The sequence below is a fragment of the Orcinus orca genome, chromosome 2, assembly GCF_937001465.1.
Source record: "Orcinus orca chromosome 2, mOrcOrc1.1, whole genome shotgun sequence".
NCBI lineage: Eukaryota > Metazoa > Chordata > Mammalia > Artiodactyla > Delphinidae > Orcinus > Orcinus orca.
Genome location: NC_064560.1, coordinates 113,583,841 through 113,604,069, shown reverse-complemented (window position 1 = coordinate 113,604,069; position 20,229 = coordinate 113,583,841). Strand labels below are relative to the sequence as shown.

At 47.4% G+C, this 20,229-nt stretch overlaps 1 protein-coding gene across 2 annotated transcripts in view; it reads left to right on the top strand.

Moving 5' to 3' along the window:
- SORD (sorbitol dehydrogenase) overlaps positions 1-13,784 on the top strand; it is a 35,543-nt gene extending 21,759 nt beyond the window's left edge. For both annotated transcript variants that reach the window (XM_033408444.2, XM_004281259.4), the window contains 6 exons: positions 90-249; positions 4,715-4,833; positions 7,662-7,727; positions 8,704-8,879; positions 12,458-12,579; positions 13,498-13,784. In XM_033408444.2, coding sequence (XP_033264335.2) covers positions 90-249; positions 4,715-4,833; positions 7,662-7,727; positions 8,704-8,879; positions 12,458-12,579; positions 13,498-13,663 — 809 coding nt within the window. In that variant the 3' untranslated portion in view covers positions 13,664-13,784. The remainder of the gene's footprint in view (positions 1-89; positions 250-4,714; positions 4,834-7,661; positions 7,728-8,703; positions 8,880-12,457; positions 12,580-13,497) is intronic.
- Positions 13,785-20,229: the final 6,445 nt, after the last annotated feature.

Genomic DNA, 20,229 nt, shown 5'->3' with positions numbered 1-20,229 from the left:
TTCGGCCAGATTCCCCTGCTGGCAACTGTCCATGAGCACGTGTCTCTTCACAGCATCTCTGCCCCTGCCTGTGTGTTTTTTTCCCCCAGGTGATCGTGTTGCCATCGAGCCTGGTGCTCCCCGAGAAGCTGATGAATTCTGCAAGATTGGCCGATACAATCTGTCACCAACCATCTTCTTCTGTGCCACGCCCCCTGATGACGGGAACCTCTGCCGGTTCTACAAGCACAATGCTAACTTCTGCTACAAGTTAGTGCCCATGGCCCAGCTGTGCCACCTGGGACCTCTTCTCCAATGTTTGTTTGGTGCTCTTCTAGTTTCCTATAGTGGTTTCTTCATTCTTTTTAGCTCATAATTCTAGACATGAGGCATCCCTTGGCAGGCCTGCCCTTCTTGGAGGCATTGAGGGAGGGTAGCCTGACTAGGGCTAAGACTGACTCACAGTGCTTGCTTTTTAGTCTTTCACTCTAACTTTCCCTCACCTAGAGCCATAATAGAAAACCATTGCTGAAATCACTCACTCCTCTCCAGCCATCTTGGAGATAATTTATTGTAGTTGTCCTCCATTATTGGTTTCCACTGTAGCGACGAGAAAGAGATCTTGTAACAGTAGAAACCTCGGCAACAACTAGGATTTACTGTGGCGTGGAGCCAGGGCAATTTGAGCTTTGGGACCCTGGATCCACTGCCTCCTAGTGAGTGACTTTGAGGAAATGACTTAACCTTCTTCTGCTTCAGTCTCTTTTTTTTTTTTTTTTGCGGTATGCGGGCCCCTCTCAATGTTGTGGCCTCTCCCGTTGCAGAGCACAGGCTCTGGACACACAGGCTCAGCGGCCATGGCTCACGGGCCCAGCCACTCCGCGGCATGTGGGATCTTCCCGGACTGGGGCATGAACCTGTGTCCCCCGCATCGGCAGGTGGACTCTCAACCACTGCGCCACCAGGGAAGCCCTGCTTCAGTCTCTTTTAATCACTTGGAGATTAAATAAGGCAATGCACATAAAGTCACAATTATTGTTTGTTTTTTTATTTATTTTTGGTTGCGTTGGGTCTTCGTTGCTGTGCGTGGGCTTTCTCTAGTTGTGTCGAGCGGGAACCACTCTTCGTTGCAGTGCATGGGCTTCTCATTGTGGTGGCTTCTCTTGTTGTGGAGCACTGGCTCTAGGCGCATGGGCTTCAGTAGTTGTGGCACACAGGCTCAGTAGTTGTGGCACACGGGCTTAGTTGTTCTGCGGCATGTGGGATCTTCCCAGACCAGGGCTCGAACCCTTGTCCCCTGCATTGGCAGATGGATTCCTAACCACTGTGCCACCAGGGATGTCCCCACAATTATTGTTACTACGTGCCTGATCTTGTGCTAATAAGTGCTTTGCGTGTCTTATTTAACTTTCATAACTGTAATGGCGAGGTGGGCACCAGTATTACAGTATTGTGTGAGAGTCAGCAGAGGCAGGAGAAGGCTAACTGGCTAATTGGCTTGAACACAGAACAGAACCAGGAGTCAAGCTGGGGTGGCTGTGATTCTCAAGCTCCTGCCCTGTGCTCACTACCCTACCTCAACTCTCAAAGTGATTTGGGGAAGTTGTGTCTGGCAGAAGCAGAGGGCTATACCTTCTGCATGGGCCCCAGCCCATGGAGCTCTGGGATGCTGCTTTCCTTCTGAACCGACCAGGCACATTTTCCTCCTACCCCAGCCTGGCCCCGGCAGTGACTCTTTTGGCTAGGATGGGGCTTGTCTTTGAAGTCCAGGTGCCAGTCACAGGGGCAGTCTGACAGATCTGAGTTTTCTAGTGTCTACTGGAAGCCTTGAGAGGAGTCACAGGCCAGGGACCTCGTGATGAGTTTAAGTCAGCACTCTAGGAGAGAGCAGTTTACCTACGCAGAGTCCACCTTTGGGCAAGTGGTTCTTGAATCTTCCCACTTTTTCTGGGTCCTTTCCAAGTCAAAGTGGCAAACAAGTGTTTCGTGGAAGGCAGAAGAGCATGGCGGTAAAACTTGAGACTAACCACTGGTCTCTCCCATTTGCCAACTGTGTGATCTTGAACAAGATACTTAAACTTTGTAACCTCCGTCTCCTGTGCAATGGAAATAATAGCATCGCCATGATGAAATGCATAGAATTAGTGATGTGATTCAGTGGGAAAAGCATATCGAGTACTCAGCACGAGGCCTGGCACTGAAGAGGAGCTCAGTAAACAGTGCCATGATGTGTCATAGCTATGGCCTTGTATCTGGTGGATGTTACCGGGATAGGCCTGAAAAGGAGCCTTGCACTGGGAATCTGGGTCGGGGGGCGGGGGCGCAAGTGGTTTGCAGGGAATGGTGTGGGAGGAGGTGTTCTGGTTGGCAATGGCAAGGGGAGGGCTGTGGAGGGCCTCTAGGGGACATGCGACCCCTACCTTTCCTCTTCTCCTGGGGTACTTTGTATCTATGTCCTTAGCCCAGCCCTGGATCTACACCCTTCTCTCTGGTTTCTCTTTGTGCAGATTTGTACACTGCCACACCTTCTTTATTTTCCGACCCACCTTATTTTCTTTCTGTCTTCCTTCTTCCCCCTTGGCTTCTTGATCATTCTTTTTTTTTTTTTTTGCGGTACGCGGGCCTCTCTCCCGTTGCGCAGCACAGGCTCAGCGGCCATGGCTCACAGGCCCAGCCGCTCCATGACATGTGGGATCTTCCCGGACCGGGGCACGAACCCATGTCCCCTGCATCGGCAGGTGGACTCTCAACCACTGCGCCACCAGGGAAGCCCTTGATCATTCTTTAACCCTTTTTCCTATTTCCTGGATCCCATTGTGAAAACCACCAAGTTGCTTTGTCATTTTCTGGTGTTTATAAAATCATGAACAATTAGGGCCAGGAAGAAACTCATCCCCTTTCCCTTAACCTCCACTGAACAAGGTTGGGGAAGGAGGACCCAGTAACTCTCTCCAGGTCAGTGGCAAAAGGGCTGGACCCCAGGACTCTGGCAACGGCTGCATGTGTGATAAGGCAGCATCTGCCTAATCAGTGGAATAATCTCCCACGTAACAATCCTCTCTCATCACCATCCCCAATCCCATTTCTCCCTGGTATTCTTATTCCAAAGGGAAGTCAGAGCAGAAGATGAGAGGAGCACACAGTTCCTGACCACAGGCCACCCTCTGTTTAGCCCCAGCACCAGCTTTGGGGGAGGCCCAAATGTGAAGAGGCAGGGCTGTTGGAGAGAGTGTGTGTGACTGGGGGTCCTTGAGAGAGTTTGGGAATCTTCATTATTTCACTTCAAACTCTTCCCCCTTATTTGGAATTGATGGGGTAGGTTTGGTGGGTAGAAGGGATGACGACAACAGTCAGAGCAAGAGAGTGGATTGGCGTGTGGGAAATGATATGAGAGAAGCAGAGGGGAGGGGAGATAAAAGGGGTGGTGGGCACCAGTCAGGCCGAATGCAGGCCTTGTTATTTATTCTGTGGAGGATCAGGAACAGAAGGATCATGGGGATCAGCACATGGTTTGGCTGCCACTTTTTTCTCTTTTTGGAACTTGAGGGTTTTCACGTTCTTGCATGTGGAGGTTGTGGATGTGCTGAATAAATACTGGGCAGTGGGGAGGTAGCAGAAGTTAGATATTAACTACGGAGCTGCTTGTACCAAGAAGCAGCTGATGCGGGACAGGCAGAGGATATGGAATCAGGAGATCTGGGTTTAAGTCTTGCTCTTCTGCTCACTAGCCTTGTAACCTTGGGCAGGTCGCTCAATGTCTTCAGCTTCAGTTCTGCTTCTGTAGAATAAAGGTTAAAACAAAGCCTGTCCGGGAATTCCCTGGTAGTCCAGTGGTTAGGACTCTGGACTTCCACTGCCAAGGGCCTGGGTTCAATCCCTGGTCTGGGAACTACGATTCTGCAAGCCTTGTGGCCAAAAAAAAAAAAAAAAAACCACCACCAACAACAAAGCCTGCCCTTCCTGCCTGACAAGTTCATGGTGAGGATTAAATGAGATATGGAGGAGAAAGCTCTCTAAATCTGTAAAGCATTATGCAAATATTTGCTGCCTTCATCAGTGGGATGGTTAAGAGGGTCAAGGTGCCAGTGGACAGGGAAGTGAAAACCAAGAACCCAGTGGCAAAGGTAACACAGCATTTAATCTGCTTAACCAATCCAGGGACAGCCAGGCAGCTGCTGCTATCAGATATGGTTCTTCTGAAGTGTGTACTATGGGAGACAACGTACAGAGTGAAGTCAGCTTCTAATCACTGTTTCGCAAAGCTGCTGATAGTCTGGATTGTTTGCTTAAACGAAACCAGAAAGGTTATAAATTTGAGAAGCAGATGAAATGCTGGAATGGTGTTAAGTTAAACCCTTGTGAAATGAACTTTTCATTTATGAATGACAGCCACACCACACTTTATCTTGGATAGCATTTTCAGGGGGGAGCAGTATGATATGGGCTCTGGAATCAGACATATCTGGCTTCTAGTTCAAACCCTTTAAGCCTCTCAGTACTCACTGGTTTTGAATTTTTGGAGCAAGTCATTTAATCCTCCAAGGCTTGGTTTCCTCGTCTGTAAAATGGGAATAATAATATCTACCACAGAACTATTCTGAGGATTTACATGAGTGAATGTATGTAAATTGCTTAGCACATTGCCCAGCACATAAATTAAAGCTCAATAAATATTAGCTATTGTTATTGCTGTTAACCCGGAGGGACTAACTAAGTGTGTTGAATGACTCCTCAGACTTCCTGACAATGTCACCTTTGAGGAAGGGGCCCTGATTGAGCCACTGTCTGTGGGGATCCATGCCTGCCGGCGAGCTGGAGTCACCCTGGGGCACAAGGTCTTTGTGTGCGGAGCTGGTAAGAAACAGATGACACCCTGGTTGTGAGTTTATTAAAGGGGAATGTGGGGATCCCTCTGCCCATTTCATTCTCCCTCCAAGGGCTGAAATTGGTCATAGAATCTTTCCGGGTTAGGGAGGATCACAGTGTCCCATTCCTTCAATGACACGCACTTTGCTAGATAAATATCTGCAGGCATGGTAGTAACCAATGTTATTTCCTAGGCAACATAACCCTTTTGTTCACTTAAAGAATGCAATTTGGGATTATTTTTCAACCCTTGACAGGAAACTAGGGAAATATTTTTGGTAGTAAAGGGAAGGGCAACTTTTGGACTTTCAAATCATCCTGGAGAACTGGTCTCCTGGTCCTTCCAGAATGAGGCGGCCCATGCTTATGACCAGCAGAAGGAGTGGGGTCCAGCCCACTGTGAGTCAGCACTCTGCCCACATTGGCTTGCAGCTAGCTGCCTTCTTCCTCCCCTGCTTCCAGTCGCTTGAACAAGCCTAGCAGCCTCAGACTGAATCATCTAGGCTTCTAACTGCTTCTGGTGACCCAAACAACATGCTTCACTCCTTGTGGGTGTGATCTGGTATTCCTCATACACTTTTATTTTTTTATGGAGGTATAACTGACGTATAACATTATATTAGTTTCAGGTGTACAACATAATGATTTGATATTTGTATATATTGCAAAATGATCACCACAGTAAATCTAGCTAACATGTCATCACACAGTTATAAAATTTTTTTCTTATGATAAGAACTTTTAAGATCTATTCTCTTAGCAACTTTCATATATGCAATACAGTATTAACTATAGTCACCATGCTGTACATTAGATAACCAGGACTTATTTATTTTATAACTGGAAGTTTGTACCTTTTGACCCTCTTCATCCATTTCACTGCTGCCACCACCACCTCTGGCAATCAATCTATTCTCCATATCTATGAGCTCAGCTCCATATCTATTCTTCATATCTATGGAATATTTTATACACACACACACACACACACACACACACACACACACACACCACATTTTCTCTGCCTATTCATCCATTGGTGAACACTTAGGTGGCTTCCATGTCTGGGCTATTGTAAATAATGCTGCAGTGAATATGGGGGTGGAGATAACATTTTGAGTAAGTTTTTATTTTCTTTGGATAAAATTCCACTTCTGAATAGAAGTAGAATTACTGGATCATTTTTGAGGAATCTCCACACTGTTTTCTGTAGTGTCTGTACCAATTTACATTCCCACCAACAGTGCATAGGGGTTTCCTTTTCTCTGCATCCTCACCAATAATTGTTACTTGTTGTCTTTTTGATAATAGCCATGCTAACAGGTGTACAGTGATATCTCTTTGTGGTATTGATTTACATTTCTCTGATTAGTGGTGTCAAGCATCCTTTCATGTTTATTTTGGCAATCTGTATATATTCTTTGGAAAAATGTCTAGTCATGTCCTCTGCTCAATTTTCAATCAGATTGCTTTTTGCTATTGAGTTGTGCAAGTTCTTATATATATTTTGGATATTAACCCATATCAAATATATGATTTGCAAATATTTTTCTCCTACTCAACATGTTGCCTTTTTCATTTTGTTGATGTTTCCTTTGCTGTGCAGAAGCTTTTTAGTTTGATACAGTCCCACTTGTTTATTTTTGCTTTTATTGCCTTTCCTTTTGGTGTCAAATCCAAAAACTCAAGACTGATGTCAAGGAGCTTACTGCCTATGTTTTCTTCTAGGAGTTTTATGGTTTCAGGTCTTATATTCAAGTCATTAATCCATTTTGAGTTAATCCTCATACACTTTGTGACTGATTTTCTTTGGCAGGGCCAAATAAGTGACTACAGGGCTTCCTAAGCAGGGTGATGGGTATAGAAGATTTGCGTCAATGAGCCAGCAGACTGTAGGATTCACGTGACAGATTTTTTTTTAAAAAAACTCTGCATAAGTAATACTTTTTTGCTATAGAAAAAGGAGCTAAATCATACATACCACATACATACCACACCTGCACGCATGTGCACTCACACAACCCATCAGCCTGAGAGAACCACTGTTAACATTTTGGTGTAGAATATTTCAGTTTGGTTTTTGTTTTTGTTTGTTTAATTCATGAGATCATCCTGAATATGCTTCATTTTACCTACTCTTTCAAAAAATTAATATACTGTGAACATTTTTCTATGTCATTAGGTAAAAGAGTTAGACACATAATTTTTAATAGCTGTTTGGTATCCTTCTGTAGTTTACTTAACTAATCAGCCCTTTGTTGGTTATTTCAGGTATTTCTCAGTGTTTTGCTTTCTGGGCGAACTCACTAAATTATTCTCAAGGGGAGTGTCCGAAAAGCAAGTCCTCAAAGATATTCTGCATAGCCTTATTTGTGGTCTGGTTTTTGTGTTAAAACCATCTAGTGTGCCTATAAAGTGGGGAAGCAGGTGGTCTTTGGGCTGATTCTCAGGCACCTGGACATCCTGGAGCTGCCTGAGCAGCTGGGTCAACCTAGGACACCCTCCAAGGTGGTCCTCAGAGGGCACCTGAAAGGACACGTCTCACCTTGGGGAGGCATGTTGGGTTCTAAGAAGGTAGGGGGTCAAAGAGAGAACAGGAGCCCAGCACTGGGAGCAGATTCCAGGTAGAGGACAATCCCTCATGCACTCATTTACTCATGCATTCAACAAACAGTTGTTAAGGTCTCACTATATGTTAGGCACTGGGATAGATGCTAGAGGTACTCAAAAGATACAGTTCCTGTCCATGGCCTAGACAAGGGGGAGAGCTGGTGTTTGATATTTCACAAATGTCTCCTATTTCTTGCTTTATTTAGGGCCAATTGGACTGGTCAGTTTGCTCGTGGCCAAAGCAATGGGTGCATCTCAAGTGGTGGTGACTGGTAAGGTTTTCTTCTTTTTAAATCGCCTTGGGATAGAAGCAGCTGGGCCTACAGTTTTGGAGCAGGGGCATGAGACCTGTTCCCTTCCTGGTGTAGTGGGTTTCTAACGAGGCTCCTGCTCTTTTCTTCTGGGTTCCAGGGTTGAAAAGCCCACCCAGGAGATGACCAAGTCAGGGCTGAGGAGGAGACTCTTTTGAAGCTCCTGGGAGAGGGTGGCTGCTGCAGAGAAGAGGACCTGGCTCTTTATGTGTGGACCTCAGATGCTTATACTGCCCACCTGGTCCTAAGAAGAGTTTCAGCCCTTGGGTTGTTTGACCAAGCTCAGAGGGTGTGTGTGGTGTGTGTGTGTGATGTGGTGTTAGTGGGGTATGTGATGTGTTTATAAGAGGATGTTTATGTGTGAGGTATGTGATATGAGTGAGACACTCATGTGTGTGTGAGGAGAGGTTCTCTGACAGGACATGTGGGTATGTGTGTGTGGAGCAGCATGGTATGATGGAAGCGTGTGGGGTATAGAAGGGTGCGTGTGTGTGGAGAAGGTATCTGTGAGAAAGAATGTGTGTGTGTATAATGTATCTGAGAGTGTTTGTATGTATGAGGAGAGGTTATATGTGAGAGTGTATGAGTGAGCATGTAGAGTTGTGTGGTGTATGGGGTGTTGGGGATATATGAGGGGAGTGGGGATGCAGAAGGGTGTCATTGCGTGTTTTGTGTGAAAAGGTAAGAGAGTATGTGTGTAGCTGTGTAGAGCTGTGTGGTATGTATGGGGGTGTATGGGGTTGTAGAAGGATGTGGATGTTTGAGAAGTTATCTAAGAGATTATGTGTGAGGGTGTGTTTAGAGAGTGTGTGTGTTGGGCTCAGCGACACCATCACTACACCAGAGCTTCCTTGCCATTGGAATCTGCACCTTCATTTTTTCTCCCTAATCCACCATCCAGTTTCTCAGTTTGAAAGAAACTTTTGTTCAACTTTAGATCTGTCAGCCTCTCGGTTGTCTAAAGCCAAGGAAGTTGGAGCTGATTTCCTCCTCCAGATCTCCAACGAGAGCCCGCAGGAAATTGCCAATAAAGTGGAAGGCCTGCTGGGGTGCAAGCCAGAAGTTACCATCGAGTGCACAGGGGTGGAGACCTCCATCCAGGCGGGCATATATGTGAGTAGAATAAGGGTAGCTAAGCTGGTAGGCAGCTTCAGGGAATCAGCCCAGGGTAGTGAACCAAGTAGGATTCCTAGGATCAAGCTTCTCCACTGATTTGCTGTGTTGACCACCCCTCCCCCCACCAGGTAATTCCTTGATAACTGCTTTCTTATCTCTCTTGTGGAGGTAGTGACATTTCCCTAACACCTTCATTGGGTTATTGTGAACTTCGAACTAGGTAACAGATATACATGGGCCTTGAAAGATGTTAAGTGACCCATATCTTTAGGATGGAATTTCTGTTATGATCACATCTGTGATCATGAAAATAGTGCTCCTGGTAAAAAAAAAAAATCAACAGAAGGAACAAGGAAGCATGCCTTAGTTGAGTGTGGGAAATCCCTATCTTGCTTTATTGAGGAAAACTGTAGTCTTTGAGTCATTGATACAAACTAACAGTCGTTAATTCAGCTAGTCACAAAGGTGAGGTGATATTTCAGTATCACGGTTGTCTACTACTGTCCTTTCCCAGAATTAGGAACAGATAAGCTGCCAATACCTGAGTTACCCCTCAGCAACCCACCAGTAATTTATGGGATGTTGAAGGGGGAGGGGCAGGGAGGAGTAAAATTGAGAAATCAAAGTATGAGGAAAAGAAGGAAGAAAAGAATAAGAACTAGATTCCAAGCTCTACCGTGGGCTGTGTCCTCTGCTGTGTGCTTTATAAACATGATGCTTAATCTGTATAATAGCCCTGAAAATGAGTTCTCGTTTTCCACATTTTACAAGGAGAGCGGCCCAGTGACTCACCTTGAGCGCACTGCTCCAGTGCCTGGGCTTTCCTTACTCCATCTGGCTCCTCTGGAGAGGAAGGGATAGAGGGGACAAGGAACCAGTGCTAGGGTGGGAGGGGCTGGGCTGGGGAGAGCATCGGTAGCTGCCACTGCTGGGCACTCCTGCCCTGTCTCCCAAACTGCTTTCCCACAGCAGCACATGCTTCTTCCTTCTGAGTCACAGCCAGTCACACACAAGGGCACTGTCCACCGTGCAAGACATTCTGGGAAAACCTGATCCCTCGAGCTGTGTGGCACGGCCCTCAAGCCTGGCACACCCAGGCAGAGCTGCCTTCCCCTCCTCCTACCAAGATGCATATGGCACCGGGGGCCAAGGAAGCAGCGGGAGAGGCAGGAGCAGGTGCCACTTTTGCCCTAACCTTGTTCCAGCTGGAATCAGCCAGCTCTCTGCTCCACTGTCCGAGACAGTCAGTGGTCACCACGTGGGAAGGGGCAAAGAGAAACCAAAACCCAGAGGGCGATGCATGTGTGTGTGATCAGTGGAGCTATGTTCAACCCATGGCAGGTCTTGGGTTCCTGCCTCGTGCCTGGCTTTGTGCCAGACACCTTGAGGGCTTGACCAGTAAGGTGTGTCTACTGTTCTCAAGTTGTCAGCAGGTCAGTGACCCCCACTCAAGAGAGAGGCAGTAGAAGACATGGCTTCCTAGTACAAGTTCTTCCTTCTTCTTGTGCCCTGGCTGGAGGGCATCTGAGAACAAGTTGATATCTCCAACTATTGATGGTGGGGGCCCAGTTGCCAGGCTACCTGAGGTGGGCGTGGAGGTAAATGTGACACAAGGGCCTTCACCAGCCTGAAGCCGGTGCCTGTCCTGAGTGGGGAGTGGAGCATCATGCATGACAGGTGCTGTAGAATGCTACAGTTCACTCTGCCAAGGGGCAGGTTAGGCAGAGGCACCTTATGGACATACCTGAGAGTCACCTTTCTGCCATGTGATGTCTAGATAATGTTCGTGAGGAGACATAGCAAATGCTTAGGGTAGAATTGATGTCATCTCCTTGGTGTGGAAGTCACAACAACAAAACAGTGGTCTGAGATTTCCTTTGCCTGTGGTCAATAAGCTACTGGCCTCCTGGCAGCCTGGGATGACCAGTTTGGAAGAGGTTCCTCTTCCTCCTTACCAGGTGGAGAGGAAGTGCTGAATGGGCAACAGTTTTCCTGGAAAATTTCTTAGTGTATTCTGTGGCTCCCTCACGATTCTGAACACCTCCCCCAACACTTTTCCAATGAGGACAGCAATGTTTTTCAGTTGTGAGATACCCTCCCCCTTACTGACAGTGTTTATATGTCACAGGTGATTTGTAAGTGACTGTGCTTCAATAAAAACGTTGAGCCCATCCTAGTGCCAGCCACTGTGACTGTCACCCCTAAGAGCCCTGCTGAGGGGGAGGCATCGTCCTGTTCTCACACATGAGGAACCCATGGCTGACAGAGCACCGTCTAGGGTCCCAGAGCTCAAAAGTACAAATGCTGGGAGTCACCTCCACACTACAGCCCTCTCTCCAGGGTGTATCCTTCCCCTCGGAGGTAGAAGCTGTGATGTTTGCTGTCTTACTGCTCCATTGCTCAGCACTTAGAATGGTCCCAGTAAGTGCTTTCTGCTGTTAACTGTAATGAAAACTTAGCATGAATGAATTGCCTATTTTTCTGTCCCTCACATCATCGAGCACAATGACCCCCCAAAATCTCTGGAGCAGGCCTAGCACTCATGTGAAGTTATGTGAAGATTGTTGGGGAAAATTTTGCTCTCTGCCCACTCAAAGAGGAAACTGATGAATCCATTATGACTGATACCATTGGGAGAATGTCTCTGGAACAAAAATTTCTAATTGCCAGCGTGCACATATAAGGCAGTTTTTAAACCACAGAAGTCCTATAGCCCTCCCCATTGGTATAGTGCTTGGTAGTTGTTTTTTTTTAACCAAGAAGGTGGTCCGTTAGAGGTTTGGCACTCTGTCTTGTGGGGAGCACTCTGGAGGAGGAAGTGGCTGACACCAACGTCTGGTACTGAATTAGTAAAGCTTTTTTTTTTTCCTTAATTATTATTTATTTTATTTTTGCTGCGTTGCATCTTTGTTGTCTCATGCGCGCTTCTCTCTGGTTGCGGCGAGACGGGGCTACTCTTCGTTGCGGTGTGCGGGCTTCTCATTGCGGTGGCTTCTCTTGTTGTGGAGTACGGGCTCTAGGCACGTGGGCTTCAGTTGTTGTGGCACTTGGGCTCAGTAGTTGTGGCTCACAGGCTCTAGATCACAGGCTCAGTAGTTGTGGCGCATGGGCTTAGTTGCTCCGCGGCATGTGGGATCTTCCCGGACCAGGGCTCGAACCCGTGTCCCCTGCATTGGCAGGCAGATTCTTAACCACTGCGCCACCAGAGATGCCCCCTGAATTAGTAAACATTTGAAAGATGCTCAGTGGCTGCTGAAGGGTCAGCGATGGTTGTAGGGGAGATTCTCATTGCTCTCTGGAGAACCTTTGCTGTTTCCTGGGATGTTGTGGACAGCAGAAGATGCTCCCACTGTGCCTCCACTGGTAAGTGTATTGTTTCAGGATCTTTAAAGGAGACATTGTCTACTCTGCTGCTCTGTTGAGTTTGGTTAACATGCTGAAGAGTCCAGCAGTATAGAAAGAGTCATACTCTGAAATTTTTGGATACTTACCTGTTTGTATGGCAACAGTGCTACTGTGAGTGGGGTCTGCATTTTCTCATCTTCTTGGTTTTCTTGTTCTTACCTCTTCTTCAGGCCACTCAATCTGGTGGGACGCTGGTGCTTGTGGGGCTGGGCTCTGAGATGACCAGTGTGCCCCTAGTGCACGCAGCTACCAGGGAGGTGGACATCAAGGGTGTGTTTCGATACTGCAACACGTGAGTATGTTGTGGGTGAGCCAGGGTGGCGAGTGGCCAGCAACTCCAGGGAAGGCCCTAGGTGGCCTCTGGGACCAAGAGTCTCTGCCTGTTTATTCATGAGGGGCACTCCCTGGCCACACTGACATCCGTGTGTTATGATAAGGATCCAAAGATAGAGCACTCACTTGTGGTTAAAGAATGGGAGGGCAGAGCTGAGAGGGCTGTAGGGAAAGAGGGAGGGAGCGGGATTTTGAAACATGCTCTTCTTGGGTGTCTGCCACTCATTGTCTAGGCCCTCTCTTTTCCATTTCTTTAAGTGGCCAGATCTCCATTTTCCCCCTTTAAAGGGAAGAAGGAGAGAAACAGGACAACCGCAAGAACTCAAGTTCCTTGGTTCTCACTCCAGATCCCCAGGTCCCACCCTGGGAAGTGAGAGGGTCTTAATAAATCCCACCTCATGTTCTGTGGGTCCATCCTCTCCCCTGCTGGGGCACTCTGTCCAGGACCACCTTCCCCACCAGTGGCCCTTTCTCCCATCTTTAGAGTCTGTAACCATTCCCTCAGCAGAGTGCTAGTTTTCCAATAAACTCTGCCAAGCCAAGCTGCTAAAGGGTATGATTGGATCATCCTGGGTTTCCCCACTGGAGGCTTATCTGCCTTTTCACAGTGGCTTCCATATGCCTTATGCCTTCATGCCAAAGGAATTCTAGGCTTCATGGCAGACATTGCAGACGGACAGGGGACATTTGGGAACAGACTCTGTACTCCTGAATTATAAGTCATAAGATCCTTTCTCCATTGTTGGCCTGTAGAAGTGACCTTGCAGAACCACAGAGCTACAAACAAATGTGGCCAAACTTATCTTGTGCTGGGTAGTTTTGGGGACCTCCTTCTTTCCTCCTGAAGGTTGAGTGTGATGCTTGTGATTTTTTCCAGGTGGCCGATGGCGATTTCAATGCTTGCATCCAAGTCTGTGAATGTAAAGCCCTTGGTAACCCATCGGTTTCCTCTGGAGAAAGCTCTGGAGGCCTTTGAAACATCCAAAAAGGGATTGGGGTTGAAAGTCATGATCAAGTGCGACCCCAAGGACCAGAATCCATGATATGAATTGGGCTCTGTCCTTGTCCCCACTCTCAGCATCTTGGGGTTGAGTGGTTGGCTGGGCAGTGGTGGAAGTTTCTTTTGAGTAGTAAGAATAATTAAAATAATTCATTATAAAAAGAGAGGCTTACACAGAGGAGTTGGTGTGCCTTAAAAACACAAGTAGGGGGACTTCCCTGGTGGCGCACTAGTTAAGAATCTGCCTGCCAATGCAGGGGACAGGGGTTCAAGCCCTGGTCCGGGAAGATCCCACATGCTGCAGAGCAACTAAGCCCGTGCACCGCAACTACTGAGCCTGCGCTCTAGAGCCCACGAGCCACAACTATTGAGCCCGCATGCCACAACTACTGAAGCCCACGCACCTAGAGCCCGTGCTCCGCAACAAGAGAAGCCACCGCAATGAGAAGCCCGCGTACCACAATGAAGAGTAGCCCCCACTCTCCACAACTAGAGAAAGCCTGCGCACAGCAGCGAAGACCCAACGCAGCCAAAAAATAAATAAAAACAAAACAAAACAAAACAAAAAACCCACAAGTAGGGAGGGACTTCCCTGGCAGCGCAGTGGTTAAGAATCCGCCTGCCAGTGTAGGGGACATGGGTTCAATCCCTGGTCTGGGAAGATCCCACATGCTGCAGAGCAACTAAGCCCGTGCACCGCAACTACTGAGCCTGTGCTCTAGAGCCCACAAACTACAACTACTGAGCCCATGTGCTGCAACTACTGAAGCCCATGTGCCTAGAGCCCGTGCTCCACAACAAGAGAAGCCACTGCAATGAGAAGCCCATGCACTGCAACAAAGAGTAGCCCCCACTCACCGCAACTAGAGAAAAGCCCGTGTGCAGCAACAGAGACCCAGTGCAGCCAAAATAAATAAATAAATAAATTATTACTTTAAAAAAGAAACACACAGGTAGGGAGAATTTGGGAGAACTTGTAGCCAAAATGACCTGTTCGTGCTGATCAAAGTTCGGCAAGTAGAGCAGAGCTTGGCAGGTAGGTGCCAGGACTCCCCTTCTTCCTGGAGTGCCTGGAAGTTGTGTAAGGAGAGAAATCTGCCCATTGGGTTCCTGGTTCTACTGTGACTGTGGCCAGATGGGGGATGAGGGCTCAGTTATGAAGAGACCATTTGCAACTTTATCAAGACTTAACTGGCCCAGAACCTGATTTTCACAAAAATCTGCAGCTCAGGGTTGGGGATGAAAGGTTGTGAACAGTTTTACTTTAGGATACAGTGCTTCTAGACATAAGTGCTATTTGGTATGATGATAAAAGAATAAGGGACTCTAGGATAATTTAAAAACCAAGCAAATAAAACTGAAATCCCATGTGAGATACAGCTAGCTTGCATCCCTCAAATGTAGAAGTAGACAAGGAACTTTTCAGCGCTGCTTGAAGAATTGCCTCTTCAACTCTTGAGAATTCTTTGTGACTTATTTTGCAAGGTGAAGAATTGCCTTCCTAACGCGCCACACCCCCACTCTTCTGCACATTCAGAGGCAGCCACTGCAGGCTCCTTTGTCACTAGGCAACCAGGAGGCGCCTACGTAAGGACAGCCACGGGGAATCCCCATGGGAGACCTTAAATCACGCTTCTGACTAGCCCAGGAGGTTTTGGTCAGTATATCTGTCTTACCCACCCCACAGGGTTAGCATGCCCTCCTAGGCTCAAAGCTCACTGATGATTATTAGACAATCTGTTTAGTTCTGGTCATTATGAGCGAAAAACCTTTTCCCTTCTCAGAGCCAGTTAAGGGTCTTTGTACCTTTCTGTCGTTTGAATGATAGTTCCAACCTTGTCTATTTTAATCATGGGGTTTTCCTGGGTAAGATTTGGATCCAAATCACATCATGCCATTTGTGACTTTGAGATTACTAGTCAAGAATGAGGATATAGTAGCTGTGACATGACTTGGGCTACAGTCTAATCCCTCATTTCTGCCGGGGGTGGAGGGTGAGTTTGAAGAGGTTCTGGTTTTCTTGTGACCAGGGAAGGCTGTAACCAGTGCCTGGGATTCCTCAAATTGGTTTGGGTAACAAATTCTGCTTGTGGTACTCGACTGCTGCCACCATTTGTGGCCCTGTTTAGGGAGGAATCACTTAGGTTACCCATTTCACAAAAGGAAGCATCTGGGATTTTTGAGAGTGATGCATTTTCTGCATCAAGTACAATTTTCACTGACTGTTGAAATTTTACTTTAATGATCTCTAATCCTCACAGCAAGCCAAATATAATTATTTTACCACTAAGGAAATAGAGAAATCAAGTAACTTGCTCAAGGTCACACACTGCTTTTCTTTTCTCATGTTATCTTTGGAGGGGGGTGGGATCTTGAGTCCACACACAACACAAATACACACTCAGGAGCCACACTGCTTCCTTCTCTGAGTCCTGTTTAGGTAGGGCCAAACTTGCCAGCTCCCTTTTCTTGAAACTCTTTCCAGCTCAGTGATGCCCAAAGTTCCTTGAATGTGGAATGAGAAAGACTCTTCCCTTTCTAGATTGGAAGTCTTCCAATAGAAATGCCCCTGAAGGAGGTGGACTCACTATGTTAAATTCACAAGTAGCCACTCTCCCTCTGATTGTGATTTGGTGGAGCGAGGAAGCCACTGAGCCTGAAAAAGAGGAGTTGCAGTGGGGACTCCTGGAAAGGTAGGGCTATCAAGGACAAAAAACATGTGACACATTTCACAATGGTGATTGGATCTTCTAAGTCAGTGTCTTGGAGCTTCCACTCCCTGGCCTGTTAAATGGGCTTCATGATACCTCCATGAGGGCAATTACAAAGAGTGAATGGGCTGATTGAAAACAGCAGTTCAGGGAACACTCCATTTCCAAATCCCTCCACGCTCTCAACCTACTGTGATGTTTCACAGCTTCCCAAGCACGGGCAGAGAGCATGGTTGGTGGAAGAGGGAGTGGTGTGGGTGAGCTGCCAGCAAGTCCTCCAGGTGGCGAGAGGGCCCAAGTCTGTGGCACTGAGCCGGCCCTGCGGCTCCCCCACCTCTGCATCCTTGTTGAAATGTTCCCTCCACTGTTTGGAAGGGGCTGCAGGAAGCCCAGTAATTCAGTTCTCTCGCTACCTCCACTGAGTGTTCAGTAAGTGTTGATTCAGTGAATCAGTTCCGGAAACAAGAATATGAATTCCCCACGAGCTCTACAAGCTTGGGTGGCTTTGCCGGCCTTTGTGTGCTCTGTCACTCACGTGTGGCAGCAGTCAGTACTGAGGACCCCACCCAGCCAGCACTCCCAGCTTGGGTGGAGAGCTGGGAAGAAGAATCCTGCAGGCAGAGGGGAGGCTGCCCCACAGATGTCAAAGGAGAGAGGGGACACAGCTCCAGCCACTTCCTCTTGCCATTCACATTTGGCTACAGTGGATGTTGATATGAAGTCACTTCTGGATCCCCAGTCCCTGGTCCTCAGGCCATCCCAGTCTCATTTCTGTGTAGCACAGTCCTACCTCTTCCTTCCTGGTTCCTATTTTGCTCCCATTGGGAGAGCAAGGGAGGCCCATGGGAACTTGGTTGGGCCAGAGGTTAGGTGTGGGGGAGACAGATAGGATTTATTGGATATTTGCCTTTTCCCAGAACTGTCCTCTGCACATGATCTAAGTCTGAGTTTGGAGTACAGAAGCCAAAATATAGGACCCACATCCCTGGGTAGTAGGCAGGTCTCCAACTTCGCTGTCTGCCTCCACACACTGAGGTCCTTGAGGGCTCAGGGAGGGCAGCAGTGAAGTGGTTTGGCCAGGAGCTCATCACCCAAGGGAAGTGCCTCGAAGACACCAGAGGTACTCTGGTGCAGCCACTGCTGTAGTGAAGCAGCATATCAATACTCCGACGGCCTCCACTTCTCACTCCTGGCTTTCCTCTCTTAAAGCCTTGGCTGAGTCAGATACTGAGTTCCTTCCTTGGGCACCTGAAAGTGGTACAGGATGTATGCAAGGTGTTCCTGCCAAGAGGTTTCTTAGTGGATCTCACCATCCGTGGCAGCTTCTTGGGGGTGACGGGTTGGAGAGAAGCCTCTGTCCTCTGGGCTCTTAGGTATGATCATCAGGGGGTTTGCACACCCAGAGCTGGGCCTGGGGAGGTCTGGCCCCATCAGTGACTTGCCTGTGTGTGATCACCAGTTGGCCTTTCTGTGGTACATGTAGGACTGCAGGCAGAGGCACAGCCTGGCTGCGGGTGGGGGAGCCCAGCAGTTCATCCATAGTGAGGAGGGAGCTGTGGGAAGAAGGTGGGCCTGGGCCAAAGGTGGGCCTATTCTGGGTCTAGCACCACTGAGGCACAGTGGTGGAGTAGCTCCCTTGGGGCCAGCTCCAGGCTTCAGGTGTGTGATGCTGAAGTCCCGTGGGTCCTGCCCTGACCTCACAGCTCTGTATGCACTGGACTGCCAGCTACAGGCACGCTTGGGTTCTCCAGTCCAGGGCACCTCTCACACAGCCCTGTCTCAGCTCCTCCTCCCTGGCAGGAATCCCAAGAGGCTCCTTGGGTCAGCTGTTTGCAGTGCCCTAGTCACTAGGAGATGACGGTGACTGAACTTTCCCTTATCACACAAGGTTGTACATTGATAAGAAAATAAAGTCAGATAAGTAAAAAAAAAAGAAAACCAGCCATATGTGTTCTCCAAGGATGCTAATAAGTTGGAGTACTTCCTTCCAACTCCCCACCCCCTGCATTTCTATACATATAAAACATGTACGTGTATTTATAATCAGAAATGGCAATATATTTTACTTACTTTTTTTTTCCCATTTTCACCCATAACAGACAAGGACTTTTTTAACCATCACAATTCTCATTAATGAAATTAACAATTTCTTCAAATCATCTAACACCCAATAAATCGAAGTGCAACTTTCCCTAGTTATTTAAAAAAAAAAAAAAGACCTTTTCCACTTGGTTTGCCTGAGTCAGGATCCAGACACATTGCACGTGGTTGATATGTCTTTTTTTTTAACTTTTGTTTTTTTTTTAGTGAGTTGGTCTCTTTTTTTTTTAATTTATTTTTTATTTTTTGGCTGCACTGGGTCTTCGTTGCTGTGTGCGGGCTTTCTCTAGTTGCGGCGAGTGGGGGCTACTCTTCGTTGCGGTGTGCGGGCTTCTCATTGTGGTGGCTTCTCTTGTTGTGGAGCACAGGCTCTAGGCACGCGGGCTTCAGTAGTTGTGGCACGCAGGCTCAGTAGTTGTGGCTTGTGGGATCTAGAGAGCAGGCTCAGTAGTTGTGGTGCACGGGCTTAGTCGCTCAGCGGCACGTGGGATCTTCCTGGACGGGGGATTGAACCCGTGTCCCCTGCATTGGCAGGTGGATTCTTAACCACTGCACCACCAGGGAAGTCCAACCATTATTTTTACTGAGGTATAGTTAATTTGCAATTGTTGTGTTAGTTCCAGGTGTACAGCAAAGTGATTCAGTTTTATATAAATTCTTTTTCAGATTGTTTTCCATTATAGGTTATTACAAGATATTGAGGGACTTCCCTGGAGGTGCAGTGGTTAAGACTCTGTGCTTCCAATGCAGGGGGCCCGGGTTTGATCCCTGGTCAGGGAACTAGATCCCACATGCATGCCGCAACTAAGAGTTAGCATTCCACACTAAGGAGCCCATGAACCACAACTAAGGAGCCTGCCTGCCGTAACAAAGACCCAGCACAACCAAATAAATAAATTAAATAAATATTTTAAAAATTATTTTTAAAGGTTTAAAATTTTTTATTTATTTTAATTTATTTTGGGCTGCTTTGGGTCTTCGTTGCTGCGTGCGGGCTTTCTCTAGTTGCAGCAAACGGGGGCTACTCTTCGTTGGGTGCGTGGGCTTCTCATTGCAGTGGCTTCTCTTGTTGCAGAGCACGGGGTCTAGGTGCATGGGCTTCAGTAGTTGTGGCACAAGGGCTCAGTAGTTGTGGCTTACAGGCTCTAGAGCACAGGTTCAGTAGTTGTGGCGCACAGGCTTAGCTACTCCGTGGCTTGTTGGGTCTTCCCGGACCAGGGCTCGAACCCGTATCCCCTGCATTGGCAGGCAGATTCTTAACCACTGTGACACCAGGGAAGTCCCAAAAAAACTACTAAAAAAAAAAGAGATATTGAATATAGTTCCCTGTGCCATACAGTACGTCCCTGCTGTCCATCTACTCCATATACAGTGGTGTGTTTATGTCAGTCTCAAGCTCGCAATTCATCTCACCTCCCCACACCCTGCCATCCCCACTGGTAACCATAAGTTTGCTTTCCATGTCTTTGAGTCTATTTCTGTTTTGTAGATATGTCTTGTAAGTCTCTCTTAATCTCTTATAGTTCCCCCTCCATTTTTGTTTAAATGCCATTGTTTTTTCTTTCTTTGGCCACACCATGTGGCTTGCAGGACCTAATTTCCCCTACCAGGGATCAAACCTGGGGCCCAAGCAATGAGAGGACCGAGTCCTAACCACTGGACCACCAGGGAATTCCCTAAATACCATCCATTATTATGTTGACAAAAGTGGGTCATTTGTCCTCCATACTGTTTTGCATTTGTTTTCATTTAATCAATTTTTTTCACTTAATAAATTATTAAATTCCTTCTATGTCAG